The sequence below is a fragment of the Anticarsia gemmatalis genome, chromosome 9, assembly GCF_050436995.1.
Source record: "Anticarsia gemmatalis isolate Benzon Research Colony breed Stoneville strain chromosome 9, ilAntGemm2 primary, whole genome shotgun sequence".
Taxonomy (NCBI): Eukaryota; Metazoa; Arthropoda; class Insecta; order Lepidoptera; family Erebidae; genus Anticarsia; species Anticarsia gemmatalis.
The window spans coordinates 601285-627564 of record NC_134753.1 but is presented as its reverse complement, the minus strand read 5'-3'; the positions used below and the strand labels follow the sequence as shown (position 1 = coordinate 627564).

Genomic DNA, 26280 nt, shown 5'->3' with positions numbered 1-26280 from the left:
TTTTTAAAACCATAATAAATGTTTACTACTTAGGCACCTATACGGCCAGTAATAAGCAATAGCCACTATAGACTACTATAGGGCCTAAAATGAAACACAGTACATATAATCACAATCTCGAATATATTGAGAATTGAATAACCATTGTATTAGGTTAAAATACGGAATGTGGCCATGTAACTTCACAAATAAAATGACCTTTAGAAATGGTTCTTAACACTACTATTAATATCTGCAGAAATACACACCACCGTCAGGCGCTCGTTTCGGCTTCATGCCGGCGAAGAACGCCTTGATGTCTGCCTCCTTCACAACTTGCTTCCTGTCCTTGAAACTCTTCAAGTATGCCAGCAACTTATCTCGCAGTTTGTTATACTCAGTCAACGCATTTATCTGTTGCACCCTGCCCAGGGATGAGAGTGCCTCCATTCCTTTTTCGTATTGGGACGCGTTTGCTTTGCGTTCCCGGCCCCGACGCTCATAGGCTGCAATTGTGTCTTCGTAATCAGGCAAAAATGAAAGATTCAAATTTTTATACATAGTCATGCAGGCAGAGCACTTGCATAGCCTGTCTCTGAAATCGGAATCCCAGAATGTAGCTCCTTTGTATATTTTTTTTATATTTTTTGGTCGTACACACCTATCTTTCTCTAGTTTTGCTTTCTTTGGTGACAACATTGCTACTTCTTTGTAACGTTTTCGTTTATTATCGCTTGTGGTCGCACTGTAAGCAATTTCGTTAGCTCCTAATTTTTCGCCTTCACCTTGAGATTCTGTCTCACTCTTACTTCTACCTGGTTGAGGTTCAGTTTCATCTGCCTTAGCTTTAATTTCAGTGCTATCATCTGCTGACTGCTCAGCTTTACTGGGAGTGTCTGAATCTTTATCGTTTTCTTTAGTATCATCTGTTTTAATTTCCTCCTCTTTCTTTTCGTCAGAACAATCTGGTTTTGCAGTCTCTGTCATATCAACATCAGATTTTTCAGCTTTCGAAGCTTCTGCTGTAAGAGGTTCTTTATCCTCTTTAATACTTTCAGACATGTCAATGTCACTAGCCTTTGTTTCAATACTGTCAGTCTTTTCATTATTCTCTGTTGCGTCATTAGTTTGTTTGTTCTCAGACTCATTCCCTTTAGTGTCTGTATGGTCTTCCAACAGTTTGTCAATAGCATCCATGACTGCATCAGTTTTATCGTCACTATTGTCTTTCTTCTCTGGTTGAGATGTATCAGGTACTTGTTCATTAGCTGTTTCTTTTTCGGAAGCTGACTTAGCTTCTACATCATCAGAACTCTCAATCTTTTCTGGAGTAGCCTCAGAATGTTCATTTTTATCTGAAGAAGTAGCTTCAGTCTTTTCTTCATTTGTCTTAGTTTGCGTGTCATCTGTTTCAGTTGGTTTTCCTTCTGGGTTCTCTGAAGCCTGTGCAGCCTCAGCCTCAGGCTTAGCTGCAATTAGTTCATCTTTTTGTTCATCTTTTGCTTCTGCAATTTCATCTTTATGTTCTGCAGTTTCATCCTTTGGTTGGTTTGGTTCATCTTTTTGCTCTGAGGCTGCACCATCCTCATGTTTGGCCTCTTCTGCTTTTATTTCCTCTCCACCAGTTTTGTCTTTCTCCTTCTCTGGTTCAGAAGAAGTGTCATTTTGTTTTGTCTCATCTACTTTCTTATCGGAGACCTTTTCAGTTTTAGCACTGTCAGTTTGAGCAGCTTCGTTGACTTCTTTTTGAATTGGAGCATCTGCATCCATTTTATCAGCTTTAGCTGTCTTAGGGACATCAGGCTTATCTTTAGATGTACTGCTCGAACATGCTGCTTCCCTGAGTGCTTTCTTTTTGTCAGCATTTGAATATCTAGCAATAACTTTCATCATCCTATCCTTGTCCATCTTTCCAGTGGACCTGCGTTCTTTAACCAAGTACAGACCACTCTTGGTTTCACCATCAACCACCAAGCTCTCAAACTCAAGGATATCATTCAAAGCATACATGCTGTAGTCATGTAAGAACTCATTTTTGGCCATACAAATTTTGCAAATCATTTCTGCGAACTTGGCAGGTATCTCGGCATCTAAGTGAGTGGAATGCTGCCAATCCTCACAGATGAGACACTGGATCATTTCTTCTTCCACAACAGCTTCCGGGTCTGGATAAGGTCTCTCACAAGCACAATAATAACCGCTGTAGTTTTGGTTGTAAATGTTGCCCTCATTCAGATGGGTCTTTGGTTCAGTTAACTGACAGACATTGGATTTAAATTTGGGATTGCCACAGTCACAGCGGAAATTTCTCTTGGTGTAAAGCTCAGCAAGATAATGGTTCTCATGGCAGTAGAGACTGCAGGCGAGGCAGATGCCAGCTCGCTTGGTGGGATCATTCCTGTCTTCGCAGCAAGTGAGACAGGCATAGACGGCTTGCCGCTTGAGGTAACCCTGGAAAAGAGAAAATAGTAATTTGAAATGTTATTTTAAAATATGAACTGCCATGGGCATGGGTGACAGTTAGCATATTTTGTTTATTTAGACCAACCCCACACTAAGTATTTCTCATGTCATGGGGACTTTTACAAACAACAGACACAAAGTACAACCAGACCCAAAACAACATTGTGAATCATACAAATATTTGCTTCATGTGGGAATCCAACCCACGACCTCTCGACGCACTGGTAGTGGCATGTTGAACAACTTAACACTGTTTGTAAAAATAATATACTTGCAACATTTTCTATGAACAAATTTTCATTTTAAGTAGGTATATAGAGACTGTCTATTATTCATAAAAGTATTCTGGTGTTTGGTACAACAAAGGAATAATATTGTTACTGCAAGCTTGCAAACCTTGTGGCAATGGGTTGTTAATCCAACAAATGTATAAGAAATCCTACTAGTACCTATTATAATGCTTAGTTTATGAGGATGGATGTATGTGTTCACTGCTGACACTATGATATTGTGTAGTCATGTGCAAGTGCGACTAGATAGATCATATTATTATAAACTAACGTGTACTTGTATATAGTATTATAAATTGGAACCAGGAAATACATATTGTTTATTATAAAGACTCTACTTATTGTTACAACTCTAGAACTAGCTCCTAAATATGTATTTAGTGTTTGTTATTGTTTCCCTCAAAAACTACCAGTTCAGATGACATTAGATACACAGATTGTTTATCTGGGGGCACGGAAGTGCCCCCGCAAGTCGAGCAAAAAAAAAGCGGCACGGCCGTAACATCCTTTTCTCGAAGCAATTCGGGCTATTTTTGACACCCCTATAATTTCGTTGTGGATAAAACAAGAAGCCTGGATTTTCAGCAACTAATTAGTCATTGCATAAACACGGTATATTTAAAATTTCAGTCAATTTGAACTAGTAGTTTAGGAATAACAACTTGTTAAAATTTTGAATTTTGTCACTCACTGATTCACTGACTCACTGACTCACCGATCATCAAAAGTCTAAGGTACTTCTAGCAGACTTAGAAGCTTAAAATTTAGAATACAAATAGGGTTTAGTGTCTTAATCATGGGAAAAATTTAATATTTTCTAATTTCGGTCCAGTTTTCTAAATACAGCAACTGCAACAATAACTTTGTAATCCCATATAAATGTATAAGATTACAAGGTTACATTTGCAGTTAATGAATTATTATTACAGTAGAAAATAAAATAAATAGGTGTAAATAGGTACCTACTATATGAGACATAACGGGGGAGGGGGTATAGGGTGGATAAGGGTGTTTAGCCCATGAAACTGAACAACATTCCCAGAGGAAAATATGTTGAATTATGAAAAAAAAGTCTTTCCATACAAATTGGACTTATGTTCGCTTTACAAAAAGAAGTGAGATGCCACCAAAAACATTCTGTAAAAACCTCAAGTCTCGCCGTAAAAAGTTGTGAGATCGATATAATACCAAGTCGATTAATCTATTTAGTCTCTACTTAAAGGACCTTCTGTCTTAAGTTATTACGTATGTTATTATCATGCCAATTTAAAAAAAATACCTTTGAAACAATTAGATCGACTTGGTCATCGCAAGAATATCAACACAAAGTCGCCATTAACATTTCAGGAGCATTAACTTCTCGTCGTGCTGTGTAGTGTGATACATACTAATAATCAAATCATGCGATGGCCAGGTCGGTCTATTTGTATTATAATCTTATATGATGAACACAGGATACCAAGAATATTTTCACATGGACAAAGTCCTGAGCAGAAGTTAGCAGTAACTATCATCTATGTCATATGTTATACCTGAAAGTACAGGTGTTTAAACCACACCCACTTTTCACAATTAATAATGTTAGTCCATTGCAATAAGGGGCAGGCCTATTGCCATATACCAGGCATGTTCCAGAACTCTAGACTACTGTTGAAAATAATCTAATGTGGATTAGAAAAAGATCGATAGCATATTGTCCAATTCAAAATTGAGCTTACAGGAACTCAAGGTTAGCAGTTGGATACATAATAGACCTATGCACCACAGAGGCAGCTGTAATCATTATCATTGCATAACACATTACTCCCACATAGATCATACAGTTTCTTAACCAACCAGCCACTTCTATCATGCCATGAATGCTATTTACTCATTCTACCAGTAAACTGTCAGTAAACATTGCAGGGGGCAATAATAAATATAAACTACACATTATTTTAGGAAGATAATTTATTTTTTAACTATAAATGTTAGTATCTGATGCTTACAGAAGCATTGAGTAGTAAAATTTGTTAACATAAGGTTTACATATTTTTGTATTGTAATGATGCCCCTTGTACTATTTTGTTAAATTTAAGCTATAGTTTAACAAAAGCATTTAATATACGCCAGCTAAGCAATTATGTGCAAACTCCTTATTTTTAAATTTGCATTGAAATACTCTTGATTTCAGCATTGCTTTAGATTTGAATACCTAAGAGTGATTACAAGTGGGCCATCTTGTAAGCAGCATATTGAGAGGCCATTTTCATACAATAAATGAACAAAGAGACACCTGCCCAAGCATATTTTAACTCCAAATTACTGTTTATTGTGTTGTCTAGACATTATATCTCACTAGATAGCTAATATAGTGCGTTACAATGAATTACAAGACAGAATCAATCCACAAGGACTCATATTTATTACAAGCCATCCCATTCCTTTGTCTCAGAGCAACAGCTGTTGTTAAATACGTTTCCAATATTAATTATTAGACTCAATTTTAAATAATAAAGACGTATTGGTTTCGAAAATCCAATATAACAATGAAATGAGCCGAATAAATGAGCATTTCATATGAAAATGAATGTCGCGACGTCAATCTCCGATCGCCATGTTTGTTTGAATTACAAGTATTTTATTACAAAAGCATCATTCTTACCATGGGGTACGTGCAGTTCTTGTCGTCCGAAGCACCCAGGACGGCGTTGGCATCTTCCTCGAAGTCTTCTTGATCTTGTAAGACATCCATCATGGTAACAACTTCGTCGTCTTCGCACTCCGTCATATCTTCATCTTGAGTATCATCCGTAACGTTAACCTCGTCTTCGGTAACATTTAATTCATCTTCCGTAACATTCACGTCTTCTTCCGCAGCCATTATCACACTCTTAAGCTTTTGCACTAATTTAAAATGTAAAATTGAGGGATGGTTTTAAAAATCAATACTGAAGCCGGTTATAATGGGCGCGAAGTACGAGAGAGTTTTTTATTTCTACAGGTGAACTGCGAACGTTATTGATCGGAAAACGGAACGTTGGCGCATGTCATTTATGCACGTCAGTGTTGCAAGCAGCGCACTATGTGGTTGCAGGTGCATATTATACCTACCTAATTAAAATAATAATAAAATTTTAAGAGCAAGGGTGCTCTTTTGTGGAATTTCAAAACTTATACCTGAGCTATGTCGCCACAAGCGAGTATAACTTACTTATTTGCTATTGAAAATATTAAGATATGTGACGTTAAAATGCATCTGTATATCCTGGATTGAAAAACTTTGAAAATTCGAGATTTATCATCTAGGTCCCTAATAAATATTACTTATTGGGTCTAAAAAATAAAAACAAATCATTTCTATCAAAATATAATATAATATGAACATTACATCAATTAAAGGGCAAGAGTGAAACGGAACGCACTTCAAAAAAGGCTACAACAAAAAAGGAACGTCTAAATTTTTGCGACCGTTACCAACGTACAGGAACCCTGCGTCCATTGTACGCACTTTATGAAAATACATCATTCCCGGCCAATACAGGCTTTTCAAGTAAGCTACAGCGCCCCCTTGCTCCAGAGAGAGGTTCCAACAACCAGTGGGAATGTCTTGGTCAACGGAATCAAGGAAATCCATGCTGTAATTGTAATCTTGTCGAGTCAAAAGATTAGTGTTCCAGCGATGTTGAGCTGGTCTTATATGCAAATACGATTTCAATTGCTTAGCCTCTGGTGCAGTCAGTCCGTAGAAATTCGGGTTGACAACGACAGTACCGGATGGTAATTTCAACAGTTGTCCGCGAGCGCATATCTCTGCTTCGTCACATATATTAGCTATAGTACCAGCTAGGCGGGCTTCTTCCGACATAATCTTGCACCTATCAGGGTTAGTTTCTTCGAGCTGTTCGTCCATCACTTTGATTTTAAGTGAAGGTTCTCCTCTGAACGGGAAAGTTGTGAGGAGGGAGAGATGCCTGTGTTTCTTTTTAGGTTTGGGCAACAAGCCCCAAAACTTGAAGTCGTGGGAGTAGAAATACTTTCTATCTAATAAGGCATCGTCGTTTATTCCTACAGCGATGTGGTAATCGGAATCCACGGCGTATATTTGCCCCCAATACTGAACATGTTTGAAATGGTTCTCAGTTTGCAGCAATGTTAGTGAATTTTGAAGTAAAGATATTAATTCACTGGTCATCATGACGCCGTTCACGTTGATATATTCTTTGTACTCCCATAGCTTGTGGATATTCATTTTATTTTAATAAAATAGCAGTGTTTGCAAAATAAAAAGACATTTATCTGACAGTCGAAATTTATTTTTAAATCAGTGTGGTTTTTTTTTGATTTTGTGTCACAAGTACACAGCTTTCAAGAGAGTTCGGTAAACAAAAATAAACCTAGGTACCTATGGCTCAGTGGTTAGAAATGTCAGCATGTTCACCATATTTTCTTTTTTAGATTTACAGGGTCAGAGCCCATTCGTCCCCTAAAATTCGTCCCCTAGTATAAAAGTTGTAGATTCGGCCCCTACATAGGTGCCCATTGGTCTCCTGGTAGGGGACCAATTAATATTTTAATAAAAAATATTATTTTTAAGGTACCCATTCGTCCCCTCTAATATATATATATATATACAATATAAGTTAAAGATTCGGCACCTATTCAGGTGCCTATTGGTCCCCTGAGATTAAATTAGCTATATTTTACATAAGAAACGGTTAACATAATACACTTGTGAACAGTTTATTAACGGAATTATTTTAATAAATCATAACAGATCATTGAAAAAAGAGTTATGATGAATCCCGAATCGATTGAAAATGAAGCGAGAATAAATCGCATAATTAGCCAATTTTGCCACTGCATGGAAAAGCTATGCATATATTATTCATTTAAAATGAAAAAACAAATATAAGATTAGTTTTTTACTAAAATAATGTTGATTTGTTTAATCTTCAATAATTATTGTGATTTTAGTCATTTTTTGTTATTGTAGTTATAGTTTGTAAGATTTAAGTTATTATGATTTTGCATGTATGTAGTTGGTAAATATACAAAAAATACGGTGATTTTAGCCAATTTTTATGTAGGTTACTTCTAGTTACAATTTATTAGATTTAAGTTACACATATACATGTACTTATATTAGAAGAATGAATAAAAATAAATATTCTTCAGGGGACGAATGGGCCCCTCAAATGTTCCAGGGGACGAGTGGGCACAGGGTGCGAATCTTAGGGGACGAATGGGCTCTGACCCGATTTACATACGTAAGCAAACATAATTAAATAATAATTTGTTTAGAGAAATAGGTACCAGCAAAAACCATTTTGCACATAATCTAATATCTAATCCAACAAAATAAATACATACACCATAATAATTCCTCACGAAAAGAAAAATCGAAGCGATCTTTTTTCAACGCTAGTAAACTTTAACACGCAAGGGACAGTAAACGGATATTTTCCTCTCGTATGTCAATTACCCGACATCAAATATTTGCTGGCCCTCTGTCGGTCGTAATGCGTAACTTGACCGGAAGCATTACCAACGTAACTAGACCCCTCGTAATACGAAAGTTCCATGTAATGGCGGGTCAACTTGTATTTTTACTTGCAATTTACTTATTTTCCCAGATTATGGGTGATCGTGTTGCTTGTTTGCAGACTCACGGGTGACATTTCCAAGAAAATATTGCGAGAAGTAAAATAGGTAGTGATTTACTGGTTGGATTTTTATGTTTGTGATTTTATCGGCTGTATTTATGACTGAACTGAATTAATGACTGAAATATGATACATTTTCTTATTTATTGAAGGGGTTTTCTTATGGTAGATGCGAATGCTAATTAGATAATTTAATGTCTTGTTAGAAAAGCTTGTCACTTACTACCTAAGTTTGATACTAGATGGCGTTATGATATCGCAAAGAACATTATTATCTTTTATCAATTATTTTAAGATATATTAGTTTACTTACTTAAGTATGTAAGTATTTAATACGATTATTCGTTACTATAAACAATGTCAATATGTTATTTTTTAACAGAATTTGTAATAATTTTAAAGTTAATTACTGTTGCTACTCACTACTAGATGGCGTTACTGGTTTGAAAAAATGTTGACGAGTGGTCATAATAACTTGCGCTAATGATTTACTAAACATTTTTCTATTTAATAAAAATATTGCACTCTAGATGTTATTCGTAATCGTAACATAAACTAAATTTAACATTAACGTAAATTATAAGTAGATTATTATTAAATTTATTCTTCTTCTGACTTCAGAGAACGATTATAAAGGGTGAAGTTTTCTTTCATTATGTATTTCTTCTTTCGCCTTTATTTATGTGCGATATTCATTTAAGGACGCACTTACATTTACTTTTAAAACTTAACATTATGAATATAGTATGAACAAGGACTTATTCCACTTCTATCCTTAAAGTGGTGTCTTATTAACTATGGCGTAAAAATTGAGCTCAAAATGATGTTCATGGAAGTAAGTTTGATCAGAACTAAAGCTTGTATTTTGTATTGTTTGTAATTTCAGAGGTCATAACTCTAAACGGCTTAATCGACCACGCGTAGGGGATGCTGTAAAACAACTTATCCGCCATTCAATCAGAGAAGGGTTGATCGCGTGTAGATATCACAAAAAAAGCAGAAAAGATGACATTAAGAGCTGTCATTGTATTGAAGCATCATTATTTAACTATTTTACGTTATCTGTGAAACAATAGGAACACGTGCGTCAATTAGCCCCTCGACTCGTTCAGGAATTGTGAAGTATGGCGCGGGCGCGATTCGGCACGCGCTCGCCCACTCGCCGCGGCGAAACGTGCGATACGCGCGATCAGGCTCGACAGTTGTAGAGTACTGTAAACTTGTAAATCGCCTCATAGATGAGGGTTGTTGTTTTAAGTTGATAATTTAGTGGTTCTAATTGAGATAGGGTGTCTTTTCTTGTGGGGTGGGAAGGGTTTGGTACGTTTTCGATTAATTCTGATTGTTTTGTTGTATGATATGAGTGGAGTCGAAATAAGTTTTGTTTGGTTGCATAAGCGATTGTAGTTATTTTTTAATTGTATTAAATTGAGTGATGAATTGAATTGCTATCCATTCTAAGTCAAATCACTAGTTCTAGCCTTTTCCCAACTTGTCTAGAATGATTGCCTCGTAAAGTGTAGAGCGGGAATTCAGAAATTCGGAGATCACTTTCTTACAAAAATAAGTCTTACAAAAACTATCTCTTAATGTTATCGTTTTCCCTACATATACTTTCTCCTTAGTACTTGACTCGCCTTTATGACGAAAGTTAATATTTGTCCAATAGAAGCAAATTAAAAGTCAAGTCAACATTAGGCTCGGTCAGCAGTCATAGGTCAAACAATTAACAAAAGACTTAGCGGGTTACATGGTTAACTAAAAGACCCGCATAAACCCTGTGTTATTTCAGCGGTATTTGTTTTATTATTTTCCGCTAAAAATCACAAGCATAGTTGCTCTGAGGTGGAAAATTCTCAGATCAGTGAACATCTATGAGTGATTGAACAAAACCGCCATATGTGCGGTCCGATTGAGTCGCGAATTAACATCGCATTGTTTTCCATCGACACCGGCTGTCTACAGGCGTGTGAACATCAATGAGATCAGAAACAATGCGATCGTTCCCACAACCGCGCCCCGGGCGCCCGCGACCCGCCATTTTTCTTTCAAACTTTTAATTGTTTTCGGCGAGAGGTTGGCAGCACTGCCCCCGGGCGGTTCGTTCCGTAACTGATACCGTTGCACAAACAAGCTTAATTTGAAAGTATTCGAATGCAATGTTTTTGTATTTTGCTGTAGTTTATTTTTGTATTATGCAGGGATTAGTGATTTCTGTAACAATGAGTGGTTTGTTTAGGGTTTTGATGTTCATGTTTAATACCTCACTGCTTGTTGACTTTGTAGAACCGGCGGCATGTTTGAAAAATAGGGTTTGCCGCCGCCACTACATTATCAGTCGGAAACAATAGCTTTGTATAAGCCTAAAGTTCTTATAACTTTCATGAAAAATACAACAAATTGATACGTAAAAATCAATTTACAAAATCAATCTAACGTTCAATAAGAACTTGCACAGCACGGAAACCACTTAAACCGATTGAATTTGTGAAATCTAGCTACAATATACGAGACAAAGCAATTAATTTATAATAACACACCCTGGGCACTATTACAGCGAAACTTTCACAAATAATTGCAACTCGCCAAACGAGAACAATGGCTGCAAACGCAATATCAATTAACACAAGAATTAAATTCAATCTGTCGAGAACCAATTAATTGTAATAAATACGTAAAAACGTTCTCACAATTAGAAAAGTAAAGAAATCCGATAATTCCCACAATTTTATTGTGATTATGTCGAATCTTGGCTTACATTCTTTACAAAGGCGTATTTAGGTGCCTAATCGGGTGGACCGCGTAAACAGGGTGTGACAATGGCGCGAATTTCAGATTAAGGTTATTTGTTAAACATGGCGGCCATTGTGCGTGTTCCCGCGCTTGACTGATCGCTTGCGAATTAATTGCTCAAGTTTTTGTAAGTTCAGTGATTTTCGAGTGTAATGCTAATAACTATGAGAAAGAAATGTAATGGGAATATTTCTTGGACGTATGTTCTTTGATTTGAGTACTGAGATTTATGCACCGGACTTTTTAAGAGTTTTCAAGGGTTTTCGGCAATGAACTGTGAAAGTACAGAGAGCTCTTACAAGATTATCTAAGCGTTTCCGTGTAGTTTTATAAAGAATAAATTACTTATGTGAAAGCTCTTTAAGTTAGCTTTCCATAAGTTATTCAATTTACAATTTACTTACCTGGAAAAGTATCATATTGTTAGATCGCACTTGTTAACTGTAATATACAAGAGCAAAGAAACTGCTGTATTTTAGGGTGCTTTCTATTTCTGGAATATTTGTTTAAGGATTGTTGGTCAAAAAAGTTCTTTTCAAAGTCTTCGGTCTCCTATTTTGCATATATAATAATAGATTTTAAAAGCTAGGCAGCCTCAATTGTTAGTATTGTATCCAACTGCCGATCGTGGGGTCTTGGGTTCGATTCCAGGACACAGTACTAGTAGTCTTTCTCAGTAGTAGTAGTAGCCCAGAGTTTGGTAACGTGCCCGGCACATGTCAATAGGCTCGCCCCCTATTAGATGGGACTAACATTGTTAAAGGGCTGTATTTCATATATCTCAGTCTACACCTCGGGTTACAACAGACGTGTTATTATCTATACATGTAAATACTCAATTAAAAATAACATTATTCTTTTAAAAATCTACAGATAAACAAAGTTTAAAGAACAATATATAACACGCAGTGTTTTTAAAAAGCTGAGCTCCCATGACGTCGCGTGGCGCGCCGCGGTCCGCACGCGACTGACCCAACACCCGCCATGATGAACGAGTGCAAGTGTTGCCAGCGTAATCACCGCGTGATGGGGTTGCAAACTGAAATAATTGGCGCCCCGCTGTCAGACATGCGTTAATGTTTTCATAATGATGAGTGCCATTGTCCTCTCACGGATTTTGTTTTTGTTTTCGCATTTGTTTATTTTACGAACGTCCGCGTTATAATAATAGTGTTATAAATAAACATTTTGTTTTGTATGTGTAGTGGTTTGAGGATGTTAATTGAAATGTGTTTGTGGATGTCTCAAGTGGGATTGGAAGAGAAGTTTTTGTTGTTATAAGAGATAGATTTATATAGTCACTGACTAATCTATACAGTTTCTACCATTATGGTAAACTCCTTTAAATGATTATGCCGTAAATAATTAATAATAAATAAATACTTATCAATGGACAACTCACATATGTATAGTTATTTGTTTCCAAACTAAGCTTCGAAGCTAAGAGATTATACTTCATTGTACTATGGTAATCAAACATCTGATAAACATACTAATATTCTTCTAAATATATACTCTTAAAGACAAATTTGATAACGAGGCTCAGAACAAATACTCATGCTCATCACACAAATATTTGTCCCGGATGGGATTCGAACCCACCACTCGCGGCGCTATGGCTTTTGCAGCTAGATAACCACGTCACTGCACCAAACGTGCAGTTAATGTAGGATTTATAGTATATACGACTTTCTTATAAAGAAAATAAGTTGGTAATAAGGTATATTATGGTGACAATACTGGTGTATATCTTTAGATAATACGAATACCTTACCAAAAACATCGCGAGCAACTTATTCAACAAAAGACTGATTGAAACACTTGCGTTACATTGTTGTCAATGATGTATCAGCTACCTCTAACATTCCACAAATATTGTGTTGGTATCGATCAAAATCGCCATCAATCATAATAGATTTTAACCTTTTATTCTTGCTTATTACTTGTCAAACTATAAACCGAGAATATGTCGGACATATTTTATAGAAATTTGAAGAAATAAAGTGAGAATTGTGTTATTTAGGTAAGAAGTAACGGTAGCCTTCCAACAGCGCCATTGACTTCTAAATTTTTGATGGATTACACCCGTGTTTTTACAAAGTAGCAAAGGAATGAACACAGTCTGCCTTATATAGTTTTTGGGGTTTCGTATCCAAAGGTTATATCGGAACTCTATTACTGAGACTTCGCTGTCTGTCAGTCCCTGAGCTTTATCTCATAAAACGTGATGGTTACAGTTATTTTTTTACAGATGATATAATTATTTATATTGCCTCTATAACTACATATACTAAGGAAAAAATTAATAAATATTAAACAACAATAATACACGAATGACTTTTAGAAGTTATGTGTGTATTAGAAATAATTATCACCGGTTCCAACGGTGAATGAAAACATCGTGATGCAACCTGGCATGCCTGAGAGTTCTTTAGAACAGTTCTTGAAGGTATGCAAAGTTCCCAACCCGTAATTGACCAGCGTGGTCCACTCAAACCCAACCCCTCCCTCTCATTTAATAAATTTTACTATAAAGGTGATTTTCTTGGCCGTTATGATAAATAATAGTACGGAACGGAACCCTTCGTGTTTGAATCTGTTTCGTACTTGGCTTGTTTTTTTATTTACATGTCAATATAATTTTAACATGAAGTTTTGGTAACACTTACCTTTTTAGGTTATGTTTGTGTTAAACTACGAGTGGAATGCTGTCTGCTTACGATATGTGACATTACGTGAGGATGTTTCTTAATGTTGTTGTTAATAGGTCATGTTTATTTAAGCGTAAGTTAAATGTCTCATTTTATGATCACAAAAAACAAGAATCAATATTTTTTGCGAGTGAATACAATGTAATTGTATGAAACTGTAACAGGAACGTATTTTTGGCGGTGTAAAGAAATATTAGTTTTGTACCAAAATCGAACTTGTAACGTTCATTGCAATTGCAGTGGCATGGTGCTTACTTTAACTATTGCACCACAAGCGCTTGATAGAAGGATATATGTTTCATTTAGTCACTTGTTAGAGATGTCACTGTAATATGATTTACCCTTCATTTTCTATAATCCATGTCACTTCTATTGCAAAAATTATTAAAAGATTTGGAATTGATTCGATTATCATTCCTTATACTGAAAGCGTAGGCGGAATCTAAATGTCAGTAAATGTTAAGCTTCTATAAAAATACATAATGTCTGTAAGTTCATAATATTAACTACCACTCATGTAAATCAAGTTAATAATAAATGTAAATACGACTAGATTTGAGGCAAGCAGAGGTATACAAAATTCAGAATTTAGAAAATCAGGGTCCCACAGGCTTAGACAGCCTACATGTGTCTTGCGTATCAAGGCTCCCATTTAAGTTGTCGGACTATAATGAGTTATTTGTGGCTAGTTCTAGACTAAAACTTTCCTAAACAAACAGACAAAGATATTTACTTAACTTTTTAAACTATCTTTTAAGGTAACATGCGTTATCGCGTTAATTACCGTATTCTATTATTCATAAGACAAGATTCGGCTCTAAAAATTATATCAGAGTTCATGAATACCCAAACGTTGTCTAAAAACTAAACCCACATCTGCCACAATATAAACCTAATTACACCACACAAACAACAATACGTTTCCGAACGACTAACAAAACGTCAAAAGATTGACTCTTCACACATCATTGTGATTATTTTCTTTAGCCAATACATAACAAGATAATAAAATTGTCTTATATGTAACAAATAAAGGGTGCGACATCTGCAAGAGACGGCGCGATCAATTATCGACATTGTTATACATCCACAATAAGGTTAACACGTCGACGCCATATTGAGATGTCAGGATATAGTTAGTATACGTTAAGTTATATGACGAAAGTCTAGCTAAAAGTCTAGATGTAGTATTGTGCTTTATGATTGATTTTTTCTTCTCCTTTAGCATGCTTTAACGTTTAAATTCGTTATATTTTAAGTATGAATCAATGTAAACCACAGGTTCCCAACCTTTAATGGACTACCGCCTGTTTTACAGGTGAACATTATTCCAGCGTCTCCCATACATAGTCGTTTAACCAAGTTTATATTTTGTAGCTATTTATCATTACCGTTACCATTCCTCACGTGAAGCTTCAGCACCCAAAATGGCGCGTTACTGCCCCCCCTAAACTATGATGTAGACTATTGTAAACTTCGGTAACAGTCATCTACATCTCTACATTTTCTGAAGACTATAATAAACTTTCTGCAAAACACTGTGTATCCTGAACTTACATAATATATTAAAAAAAAACATTGATTTTTATGCAAGGATAACTTGTCGCAACGTATGCTAAGTATGTCACACGCTTTCTTCTTCAAGGCCCACGCCGCAAACAATCTGAATACACCATTTTCAACTTTAACATTACAATTTTAAAATTGAATTTAGAATCGTTGATGACGTTGACAGGTGCGTTCGGAAACCGGGCCAACCTCCCACTGGTTGCCAACAATACGACACTAGTCGTTCACAATGCAAAGGCGCGCTTCCATTCAGCCTCACGTGTCAAACGACTTAATTAAATCGGATACAACATGTAGGAATGTGGGCAGATGATTTATTTAACAATTGATGTTTGATCTCTAGAGGCTTGTTTTGCTATCTTGAGAAAGCGCTCGATTGCTATTCTCACGAGTTTATTTTCAAACAGATATAAATAGCCATGTATGGTTTTCAATATATGAATATAAGTGCTCCCAGAAGACGAAGTTCTATAAACTTGATTGTTAAAACCTTTTTTATACTTGTATTCGAAAGAATCTTATTAAATATTATACAAAATGAAAATGTTATTTACAAAAATAAACAATCATTGCGGAAAATCTCAAAGGAGACACCCAACGGAGAAGATTAATATGACAAACTAATACCAAAATTGTCAAAGATTCTTTTAAGATTTATCTTAAGCAGCATAACGAACTGCCCATAACATCCTAATAATATTTGTTCACAAGTTTGTAATCCACACCGGGCATTGTCGGCCGGTCCTTTCTAATCCTCTTTGCCCAAATGGCATTTCCTGAATAGCGTTAAAATCGCAAATCCGTCACATTCGGACAATCAAAGAGCGCAAACGTGCGACAAAGTTGCCCGGGACTTGTGAGCAATCGTTAGTTGGTAGAATCCCGACCCCCCGGAGTCAAATCCGATCGAAACTGCAAAAGGAGCGCGGTAAAAAAAGAAATAAAAAAAACACTGGCAGAATGGACACGAGGCCGCGACAGATGTTGAAAAAAGTTTGGTGTGTAGAAATCTCGTTAATGGCGGAGTGAGCTTGTTTGCAAATTGGGAGAAATCGAGCGAAGGGGTGGAATTATCGTCATTAAGTGCGTTTGAGAGGGTTAATAGACTCTATCCCTATTTGTTCGGAGTTCGAGTTTGTTAATTTGTGGTGACTATGGTTTCGTCAGTAGGTAAGTAAATAGAAATTTAGTCTGCTTATGTTTTAGGCATCTTTTTTTCTTTATAATTCTATTGACCTAAGATTTTATACACTTGCGTATTAAAGAACTACTTGTAGTTGCCGGGAAAGACGTTTTCCGCCTAAAATATGACATGAAAAAAAGCACATGCCTATAAATTTAACCAAGCATTATTTATTAAATATTTTTGAAAATAATCGTCACGTCGCGCGTCGCCCCCGAGAGAGGACAAAGGATACATAAGCAAGAGTATCGTTAAAAACTGTTGTCGGTTCGTGTTTGGCACAAACGAAAGCAATTATAAGTCGACGCCATGTTGACCAACATAATGATCTAAAAATATTATTTCGGCTGCTGTTATATTTAAATCTAAGATAATCTTTATTTAAATAATTAATATCTATGTATTATGCTTCATTGAGTGAATGAATACAAAAATGGTTTAGAAAGACGATGTACTATCGAACAAACTGAATCATGACCCACCATGTGCTCATTTTCTAAAACGCGTCTATATACGCGTACGTCGAAATTGGCTTGAACCTTTCGTTTCCTTGGTAATGAATTTGTTATCTGTCATTATTGCAACAAATCTTTGTGCGCCAATACAATAATGCTTTGCTACCGTTTTCAACAGGCTCCGTGGCGTAGTGGGTTGATGTTACGACTGCGACGCGTCAGGAGTGGGTTCGATACCCACTCAGGGCATGGTTTATTCGGCCATTATAGGAAATGATGTAACTATAATAATTAAATAATATAGGGTAACCAGCATTGTTATTACCCGGTTAAGGAATTGATACACAATTTTGGTCAATAGTGTCTTTATTTAGTAAAACATTGACATAAACTCTATTATAAACGCAACTTAAATATTCTTTCTAAAAGAACATCAGTCCTTTGTTTCAATAACTTTATACTAATTCGATATAAAACACTGTTAATTCAAATGTGTTATCCTTAACAAATATTGCAACAAACTTTTACTTTTTCTTTTCGAACTACACGCCTGTCGCACAAACGTCGGACATGAGTTCTATAAATTAAAAATGTTACCAATATTCTAAAAATGACATATATCGCAATTAATTTGAACTGGTTACTTTAGAAATTAAAATAAAAGTATTATTCCTTAACATTGGCAATCACTGTATGATGGGCAATGACTGTAATGGTTACCCTAATCGTTTCACAGATTTCTAAATGACGTGCTATTTGATATTTGACACATATAGGTTTTTTCGTAGTGAAAAGAGTTTAGACTATTTACATTCTACATTCAAATTAAGAGTGATTTATCGAAAACGTATCTACGCACTGTAATAACAAAGGTCAAAGTTGTATGTAGTCGTAGAAACATCATAACACAGTCGTATGCATGTTTAAAATGTCCTAAGTGCAACTTTGACGATAGAGACGAAATTCTTACTGTTTTGACGGTGTCAAGCGAATTATCGGCAAAATGGGTCATGAATCAGTTGGTTCGATAGTACCTAGTGAATAAAAGTACTTAGTAGGAAAAACTTTTCAATCATCGAAGCTACTTTTTTTTACAATACCGTCTCTTCTCAAGATTTTCTGACCTTTTTGGAAATTTTCATAAGTTGACGAAATTAAAAACAACAATACTAAATATGACACGTATGAAATCATGTTTGATTCAATTGTTTTTCTCGAAAACGTACTTATTGTAAAATTGACATACAATCATCTTAGTTTTTTTCTCCCTGCTTGTAACATTTGATTGTCTTGTCTTGTTATACAATTAAGGTAGCCTACGCCCTGTCAACGATTCCAATACAATGCAAGAAAACCTCCGAAATGTCGCCATTTAAACAAAGACGCAACTACACCTTGTCAAAGTCAAACCATTTTTTTCGTTCAGTAATTCTAAGAAAACTTTCACGAACTTTGCAGTTAGTCTTATTGTATGTAATAATCTGTGGGCTTGTACATCTTGACGTGTTAAATACTATTTAATAATGAAATATAACGTGCATCAGCTGCTGAACGAATAATGGCGGGATTTTTTTTATCTGTAACAGTTTTTGGCGCCTTGTGGTCAAATGTCGTCGGCATTTCGAACACCTGTGCACGTGCTACAGATTTAAAAAAAAAGTTTTTATAAAAAAAAAAATAAGGCTCTATTGGTTGGTGTTAAAAGGAAGCCTTTTATCGTCTATCATTTACAAAAGCCAGATGCAGACCCGTGGATATTGGGTAGGTTATCTACTAGCTGTTCTCTACCTTACTGTTTTCACGTCTTTTCAGTGAAGTAGTAATATATGCAAGATTTTGTAATAAAAATAATATTTATCTGCGTTCATACTTACCCCATTTTCATTCCGAGAGTAGACGTGTGCTTGATAATGAGTTAAATTTATTTCTAAACATAATCTTATTGTTCGTATTTCTACGTTTCATTCGCGAATGACCCAATCACTACATAACCCTTCAAAACTATATACCAGAGCAGAAACCCTTTTATAATACAATTTATACATTGTTTATTTTAAGTGTTGATTGTAAGTAACGAGTAGCACCAGGTGTTCAGTTATTTTCAACACTACTTCACTTTCAACCATTTATGTACCAAAACGATTTGATTGTTATAAAGAACTGTTTTAAAACAAACTTTATTTCACAAACAATAACGTTTAAAATCAATGAAGTACGTAGATTTATTTTTATTAAATAAAAGGCGACTGTTCTCTTAATTACTTACAAGCCAAAACAATAAAAACATAACAATACCGCATTTAAAAACATAAACCCTATAGTTGCTCAATTGAGCGAATATATTTTTAAAATTGAGGGAACAAAAATATTTTATAAGAGTGCTCAAGTTAACAAAGGGAGGGAAAGTATCTATTGGTGAACCGGAACGTTATTCGGAGGGCTTCCGGTCCTCTCTTGACGTTTCCGCGCGCTCGAGAGCCAAGATGGCGGGTCGACAATATTAATCAATATTTCAACAACATTAGCCGCGACTCGAGAGCGGCTTCACATCAAACACCTACTTGCTGAGTTTCGTTTCGTGTCTCAAGACGTTTAAGTACGTATATATTTGATATTGTATTTTATAGCTGATTTGTAGCTTTAAATTGGCGCTGTTGTCAATTTCAAACAGTTGATACGATAGATTATTGAGGAGCTCTTTTTATTGATTGATTCGTACTTGTTTTACTTAAGTTATTCTTAAACCGGGTTTTATAGCCCTTATGTGTACTGTAGGAACTTTTAAAGATGAAATATCACAAATAGTAAAATTAAATATTCTGCAACTACCCTCACAAACGAACTCACGCAAAAGTAACAATAAATTCTCATTTTGAAACGTACACTCGAACTCAAAAAGGCGACTTTATTCCGGTAAGTTTAATCTAAATAAAGAACAACACGACAATGGGTTTTTAAACAAACGGTTGGGTAAATTGAACTGTAATGCGTGTGCGCACCCGCGGAGTGAGCCAGAGGGCGCCACCCGCCCTGCCCTCGGTGCTGCCTTTACAAACGCATGCGTGGTTAACGAGAAAAGGGTTCAATTTGTCCCAGTGAGCTTTTGGTAACTGCGGGAGAGGTGTGCACAATTTGTGGAGAATATTAGATATAATGAGTATAGACAGGTTAAGGGTGGCATTATTATATTGAAGTTAGTTATGTCATGTACCTTTTTCCGAAAGACTTAAGACTTAGCTTAACAGGGCTTCTTTAGAGTGAAATATATTTCTCAATCCAACGTATTTGTGCCGAGTATTATATAAGTTGGCACCTCACACGCAAGTAGTCAACCCGAACCCGAGGTTACACACCAATGATTTAGAAATCTTCTCAATTTGCATCCAGTTGTATTATTAAGTTATTACGCAAATCTGATTAAACTAGCCTCTAAGATGTTGCAGTATGTTTATCAGTAATCTATTTTATACCTATGTGAAAGGTAACACACATTCTGCTATTATTAAACAAGCAACTGTTGCAAAGAGCTCACTAATTAAAATAAAGGATATTTTGTGTTACAATTTGAGTTGTTGCTATGAGCTCCCATCAAATTACGTCTTACATCTATTTACTTCTCCAAATATCACCCAAACGATACTATATTAAGTACAAGGTTACATAGAAGCCTTAAGTAAAACAATGAATGTTGGACGTCAGAAGCCAGGAGACAGCAATCATTGGAAGCTGTACAAATAACAAATAAACATTCCACCCTTAGTAAAAACTATTGTTTGTGTAAAGGGTGAGGGACTTTGAATAGATTACAAGACAAGTTTATCAGTGATTCACTGTGATTCTAAATGTGTATAATGTGTGCATAATTTGGCAGTTTTAAATCTTTATAATAGTAGTGGGATATTAACATTTAGTGAACTGTGCACTTTTCTATGACAAAAATGCTAGACATTATATGTATACTGCTGAAAAGTATAAAGCAGATTTTTTTTTTTTGAAAATTGATTTATTACCGCGATATTAAGCGATTTGTACGTTACAACGTTATTCAACCTTTGTAACAGTTTAATTTGTGGACGGGTCTTTAATCTTTAGCGACTCTTAGTCCTTAACATCTTAGTCGAGTTTTTCCGAGAGTAGTTCATTAAGTTAAGTTTAATAATTTTGCGTGACATGAAGAATTTAATAAATAAAATTCTTAGTAAAGGACTGTATCTTATTAGAATAATAATGGAAAGAATCATACGATATTCGAACCACCTACCACCAAAACGTGAGCACCAATAAGTTTTCTACCCAAAAAGGTTCTAAAACTCCCGATTTCAAAAGCATTTTCCCTCAAAAAACATATTTAGCGATTGTGACTTGCCGACCAACAATCCGAAACAACATTTTGTTCGTCACCGTCGCACAGTGGGCCGTAATTGCTCCAATCTGGACAAAAACACGCGCCGGCTTCGTATTTATTTATTTACTTAGTATTTACAGTAACGAGTGCCGTTGCCCGGGGCTTGCGACACTGTCAAACTGTTTTTTGCCAGTGCTGTCGGTTTTCGTAACACTGTGCTTTATTTGTAATGACTTTGTGATTTTGGTATAATAAATAATTATTATTTACAAATGTTTGACACAAACCTAATGCATGTACATCTTGATATTCAAAAAGATGAACTTTGAAAGATTATTAAATGTTTTAACCATCTAAAATTTTAAAAATTATATCCCATTTGAATAAGTATCTCGTGAATCTCTTTATCTCTTTATAATGCCTACCTCCGTAAGTCCTACCGTTTTAAGAATAAACTTATGCTCAGTAAGAGAACAGTTGAGGCATTATTATAGTAAACGAATGATTTATATCTGAAACCGTAAACAGAAAGCATAGCTTATAGTAATTAACACATTTTAAGCACTACGCAAACAGTAAGTTTGATTGAACAATAGAAAAAAGTCCATTCCAATTTATTATTGTTGTTTAAAGTATCAATCATATTAAATCACAGTATATACCAGCGTATGTACACTGTGTAAGTAAAGTATGTAAGTGTACAGTACAATGTACATAGAGTCGGGCCAGTACTGGTTGTTAAATATTTGTGAGCCAGTAACTAAACACGAGTGTGGACAGACGTGCTTGTTGGTGTACAGACCGTATGAGTTATGAGGGTAGAAGGATAAAATCCTGATCTGTAGAGGCGTTATTTTAAGGTACAGTGTTTGTGTTTGTCTTAATTCAAAGTGTTAGTTGAATGGAATAGAGAGTGAGCTATTATTATATATCAGCTTAGCCTTTCTTCCAAACTATGTTGGAGTCGGCTTCCAGTCTCACCGGATGCAGCTGAATATCAGTGTTTTACATGGAGCGACTGCCTATCTGACCTCCGCAACCCGGTTACCCGGGATAACACGATACCCTTCGGTAAGACTGGTTGTCAGACTTTCAAGCTTCTGACTACTGTTAACGACTGTCAAAGATCTTCGAAAATGACAGCCGGGACCCACAATTTAACGTGCCTTCCGAAACACGGAGGAACTCGATATGTATAAGATGGTCACCCATCCACAAATCATCCTCGGCAAGCATGGCTTAACCTCAGAGATCGATCCGCGCGGCTGTTGTTAACTAAGCCACGAGCTCCTCAATAGTGTCCTCGAGAGTGAGCTATATTAGCCAACAAAATATTGCGGTATTATGAAAATATTTCAATAGAAATTTGAAATATTTGATCGAATAGGGCCGACCCCGAGACTCTTTATTTAAATTAGTGAAAATTTCAAACTATCAAGCGTGGTTTACAGTGATATAAAGATAACTAGGTTTAAGTAGGTATCTAGAGTTTGAGAACACACTAAAGCACGTAGGTTTATTGAGTATTTTACGTTTAAAACATTATTAAATTTCAATATTTTGTCCCGTCTCTACATTATGTAGAGTCGTCCTACTCGTTTGGTATCAATTGGCTCAATCGTGGTATAAACACGCGCCGCGGTCGCGCCCGTCAGCGCGGGTATCGCTCTACAGCTCTACATAGACGTACAGACGTACACTCGCACTGTTGGAAAATAAAAAATGTTTTGAGCATTTCTACAGAGCTGTAGGGTGGTGAGGGGTGACTTTTGATTGTTACGTGGTAGAGTTTGAAAGTTCTATAAAAATTGTCGTTTTTGATTTCGTGTTTGGTTTTTTAGAGAGCTTTGTAATTGCACGAATGTTGTTTGTATGGTTTGCTATATTTACATGTAAGACTGTATGTAGAGTTCTCGATAATTAGAGAAATGTATGGGTGTTTTTCAGAATATTTACCTACTATCGTATTGTTGTTATTTAAAATGTATAGCGACGTGTTATGTGAGCTTATAATACTCCAAAATAAGCATGTATTTTTCACGGTTGATAGAGTAATGGCTGTCATTAAACAAATTGAAAATAAGGATTACGAAATATATTACTTAAATAGCCATACAAAAGCAAAGAGAGCCGCGAAACATAATGATTGGTACCGTACGTAAAATATAGCGGAAAACATCATGGATTTTCCACATTTACGTACTTTTTTTACAACATTCCAAGATCCGCGTATAAAACCGTTAATCAAATTCTCTACATAATTATGTACGAAAGCTCACCGTTCATACATACATACATGTATGTAAGCCGAGTGTTGAAAGGATGAACATAAAACAAACAGACACACACACAGACGCCGGTGGGCGTGGCGCGTGGGCGGGGCGACACAAACTCTACGAAACTCTACAAAATGTAGAGTTCGCACTGTTCCGGGAAATCTGGAGGTGAACATTTGTAGTCTTGTGTATCGTAGAGGTGTTTGTTTTGTATCAGGTCTATGCTACAGTTGGGTAGATAGAGTAGTCTGGCAACTGAACTTTTGATGAGACTTGGTTTTGTAGACAAATTTGAGATCAATTCAAATATGTGTACATACTTCGAAGAATGACGGTTTTACCAGCTTTGTTTTATGCAAAGATATAACTTAGTCTAGACATTATTTTGGGTATCTTTAGAAGGTTTTTATAACTGTTAATGTTGTTATTATTAAGAATTAAAATAAAAATTAACTTATTAAGAACATTGATTGCAGTAAAATGAAATTTAATAATATTGGAATTGTAACGTGTAGAAGCTTAAAAAATTGCATTTGACAGTCTATGCGTTTTTTTTCCAAAACAGAAACCTTTATGCCGTCCGTAAATTGATATTAGGCTCACCAGTCGTGTAAATTAGGGATTAACAATCACAAAATATATACTACGCCTTTAAATACTATTAACACACGTAGAATGATTTAAATATTATAAGAAAAGCTTGTAATAAAATTAATTTAACAAAGAAAAATCTATGTGTTAATAATTTGCCACAAAATAATATGAATAAAAATAATAAATTGATATTTACAGGAAGACAAATCTAAAAAAATGCAAACAGAAGCTCTATCTAACAAAACACGAACTCTATCATTGTTTAACCAACAAAAAATAACGATTAATATTACAGCACCTTCGCTGTAATAAATAAAACTAATAAACTCATTGTCACAGACACATTAGCGACGTATCAACTAATTTGTCAAACTAAACGATCAAGAACATCTGTCTCTACCATGCGCGGGGAACAATTATAAAACGCACTAAATAAACCTGTAAACAACGCGTGAAATATTAAAAAAACTGTTTACAAACCGTGACGGATCATATTAATTTTTTAATGTTCAACAACCCTATGAAAATCTTTAGGTGACTCTACAAAATAACACCACAAACAAAAACCAACCTTAATTCAATAATCATAAAGTTGAAATTTCATTGTGGTGATCTCCAAGGCACCCCACATACAAAGGTAGGAGGTCCCCTCAGTTAGGAGGTGTGGATAGGCGGAGCTTGACTACAGGCCAGTAGTTCAGTCGAGTGCGAGCGGCGCGCCATGCCGCACCACAATGACACCTCCGCACAGCTTCACCATCAGGAACCTCCTGCCCGAAGCATCATCACGCTCACCCTCGCCCTCAGACACTGAACTAGACGTCACTGGAACAGAAACACCACCCCCAGGATCATCCACCACCACAGAAGAAAAGAAAAACGAGAAACCAGCGTACAGCTACAATGCACTCATCATGATGGCTATACGAAGCAGTCCAGAGAAAAGACTGACCCTCAACGGCATTTATGAATACATCATGAAGAATTTCCCCTACTACAAAGAAAATAAACAAGGATGGCAGAACTCTATTCGACACAACTTGAGTTTGAATAAATGTTTCGTGAAAGTGCCGAGGCATTACGACGACCCTGGGAAAGGGAATTACTGGATGTTGGATCCGTCATCAGACGACGTGTTTATTGGAGGAACGACGGGGAAGTTGAGGAGGCGGTCTACTGCGGCGTCCAGGTCGAGACTGGCTGCGTTTAAGCGTGGAGCATTGCTGCATCCAATGTTCGGGAATCCTTACGCGTCGCTGGTGGGATTGTATCCTCCTTTGCTGTCTGTTTACGGGAGGTATGCTCTACCTAGTCCGTTGCTCAGGCTTCCGCCGCCGCCGCCCAGCCCATACCATCAGCTGTACAGGAGGATTCACGGCCTGGCGCCTCCAGGGAGCCCGCCCTCCCAGGACGACCCTCAGTATGTGAAACACAGTTGATAAGTGAAGAGAGAATGCCTTCAATAAGATATAAGCAGTATATCTTGGCGAAGGAAAGTGACTGTGATATGGTGGACAGTGTACAGTTGTAAAGTGCTACCCTATTTATTATTAATGTAAGATTTATATTTAAATTTTAACTTAATAAGAGGCTTAATTTAAGTTACGAAGCAATAAACGATTTTTTTTCGAAACGATTCTGTGTTGTTTTTGTTGAGTCTTTCTTATTTGTTTGTGTCGTGTGTGCTTTAGGCCTATAAAGCTGGCTTTTGCAAAATACTATCCTAGACCTAACATTTTGCGGATTTTCATGAATGAACACTTTTTATAAGTATGAAACAAATATATATTCAGTTAGGTTTAGTTTTCTGTAATGTAAAGTTTTATATGTGATTTGTAGATTTATAGACTCTCGGTATGTATAGACAAATTAGATACAAAAAATTATCCTTGCGGATTGAATAATTGTAACTTCGAAAAAAAGTTACTACTTATAGAATCTTTTTTAATGGATGGTATGTATAAAAAGGTGTATATT

At 35.9% G+C, this 26280-nt stretch overlaps 3 protein-coding genes across 3 annotated transcripts; 1 reads left to right on the top strand and 2 right to left on the bottom strand.

The window, feature by feature from the left end:
- Window positions 1-104: 104 nt before the first annotated feature.
- On the bottom strand, window positions 105-5756 carry LOC142975755 (uncharacterized). Its single transcript, XM_076118803.1, has 2 exons — window positions 5377-5756; window positions 105-2430 (listed from the first exon to the last, which is right to left on the bottom strand). The coding sequence occupies exons 1-2, from the start codon at window positions 5593-5595 to the stop codon at window positions 226-228; spliced, it is 2424 nt and encodes an 807-aa protein (XP_075974918.1). The 5' UTR covers window positions 5596-5756; the 3' UTR covers window positions 105-225.
- Window positions 5757-6068: 312 nt separating this feature from the next.
- Rsph9 (Radial spoke head protein 9) lies at window positions 6069-7016 on the bottom strand. Its single transcript, XM_076118540.1, has one exon. It carries the CDS (start codon window positions 6961-6963, stop codon window positions 6148-6150), a length of 816 nt encoding a protein of 271 aa, XP_075974655.1. The 5' UTR covers window positions 6964-7016; the 3' UTR covers window positions 6069-6147.
- Window positions 7017-24991: 17975 nt separating this feature from the next.
- LOC142975365 (fork head domain transcription factor slp2-like) lies at window positions 24992-25939 on the top strand. Its single transcript, XM_076118155.1, has one exon. The coding sequence runs from the start codon at window positions 25038-25040 to the stop codon at window positions 25740-25742; it is 705 nt and encodes a 234-aa protein (XP_075974270.1). The 5' UTR covers window positions 24992-25037; the 3' UTR covers window positions 25743-25939.
- Window positions 25940-26280: the final 341 nt, after the last annotated feature.

Bases quoted from the DNA above. Each gene is read 5' to 3' on its own strand.
- LOC142975755 (XM_076118803.1), bottom strand. From the start codon at position 5,595: ATGGCTGCGGAAGAAGACGTGAATGTTACGGAAGATGAATTAAATGTT. The intron at 2,431-5,376 runs GTAAGAATGATG...TCTCTTTTCCAG, and splicing joins AGAACTGCACGTACCCCATG to GGTTACCTCAAGCGGCAAGC.
- Rsph9 (XM_076118540.1), bottom strand. From the start codon at position 6,963: ATGAATATCCACAAGCTATGGGAGTACAAAGAATATATCAACGTGAAC.
- LOC142975365 (XM_076118155.1), top strand. From the start codon at position 25,038: ATGACACCTCCGCACAGCTTCACCATCAGGAACCTCCTGCCCGAAGCA.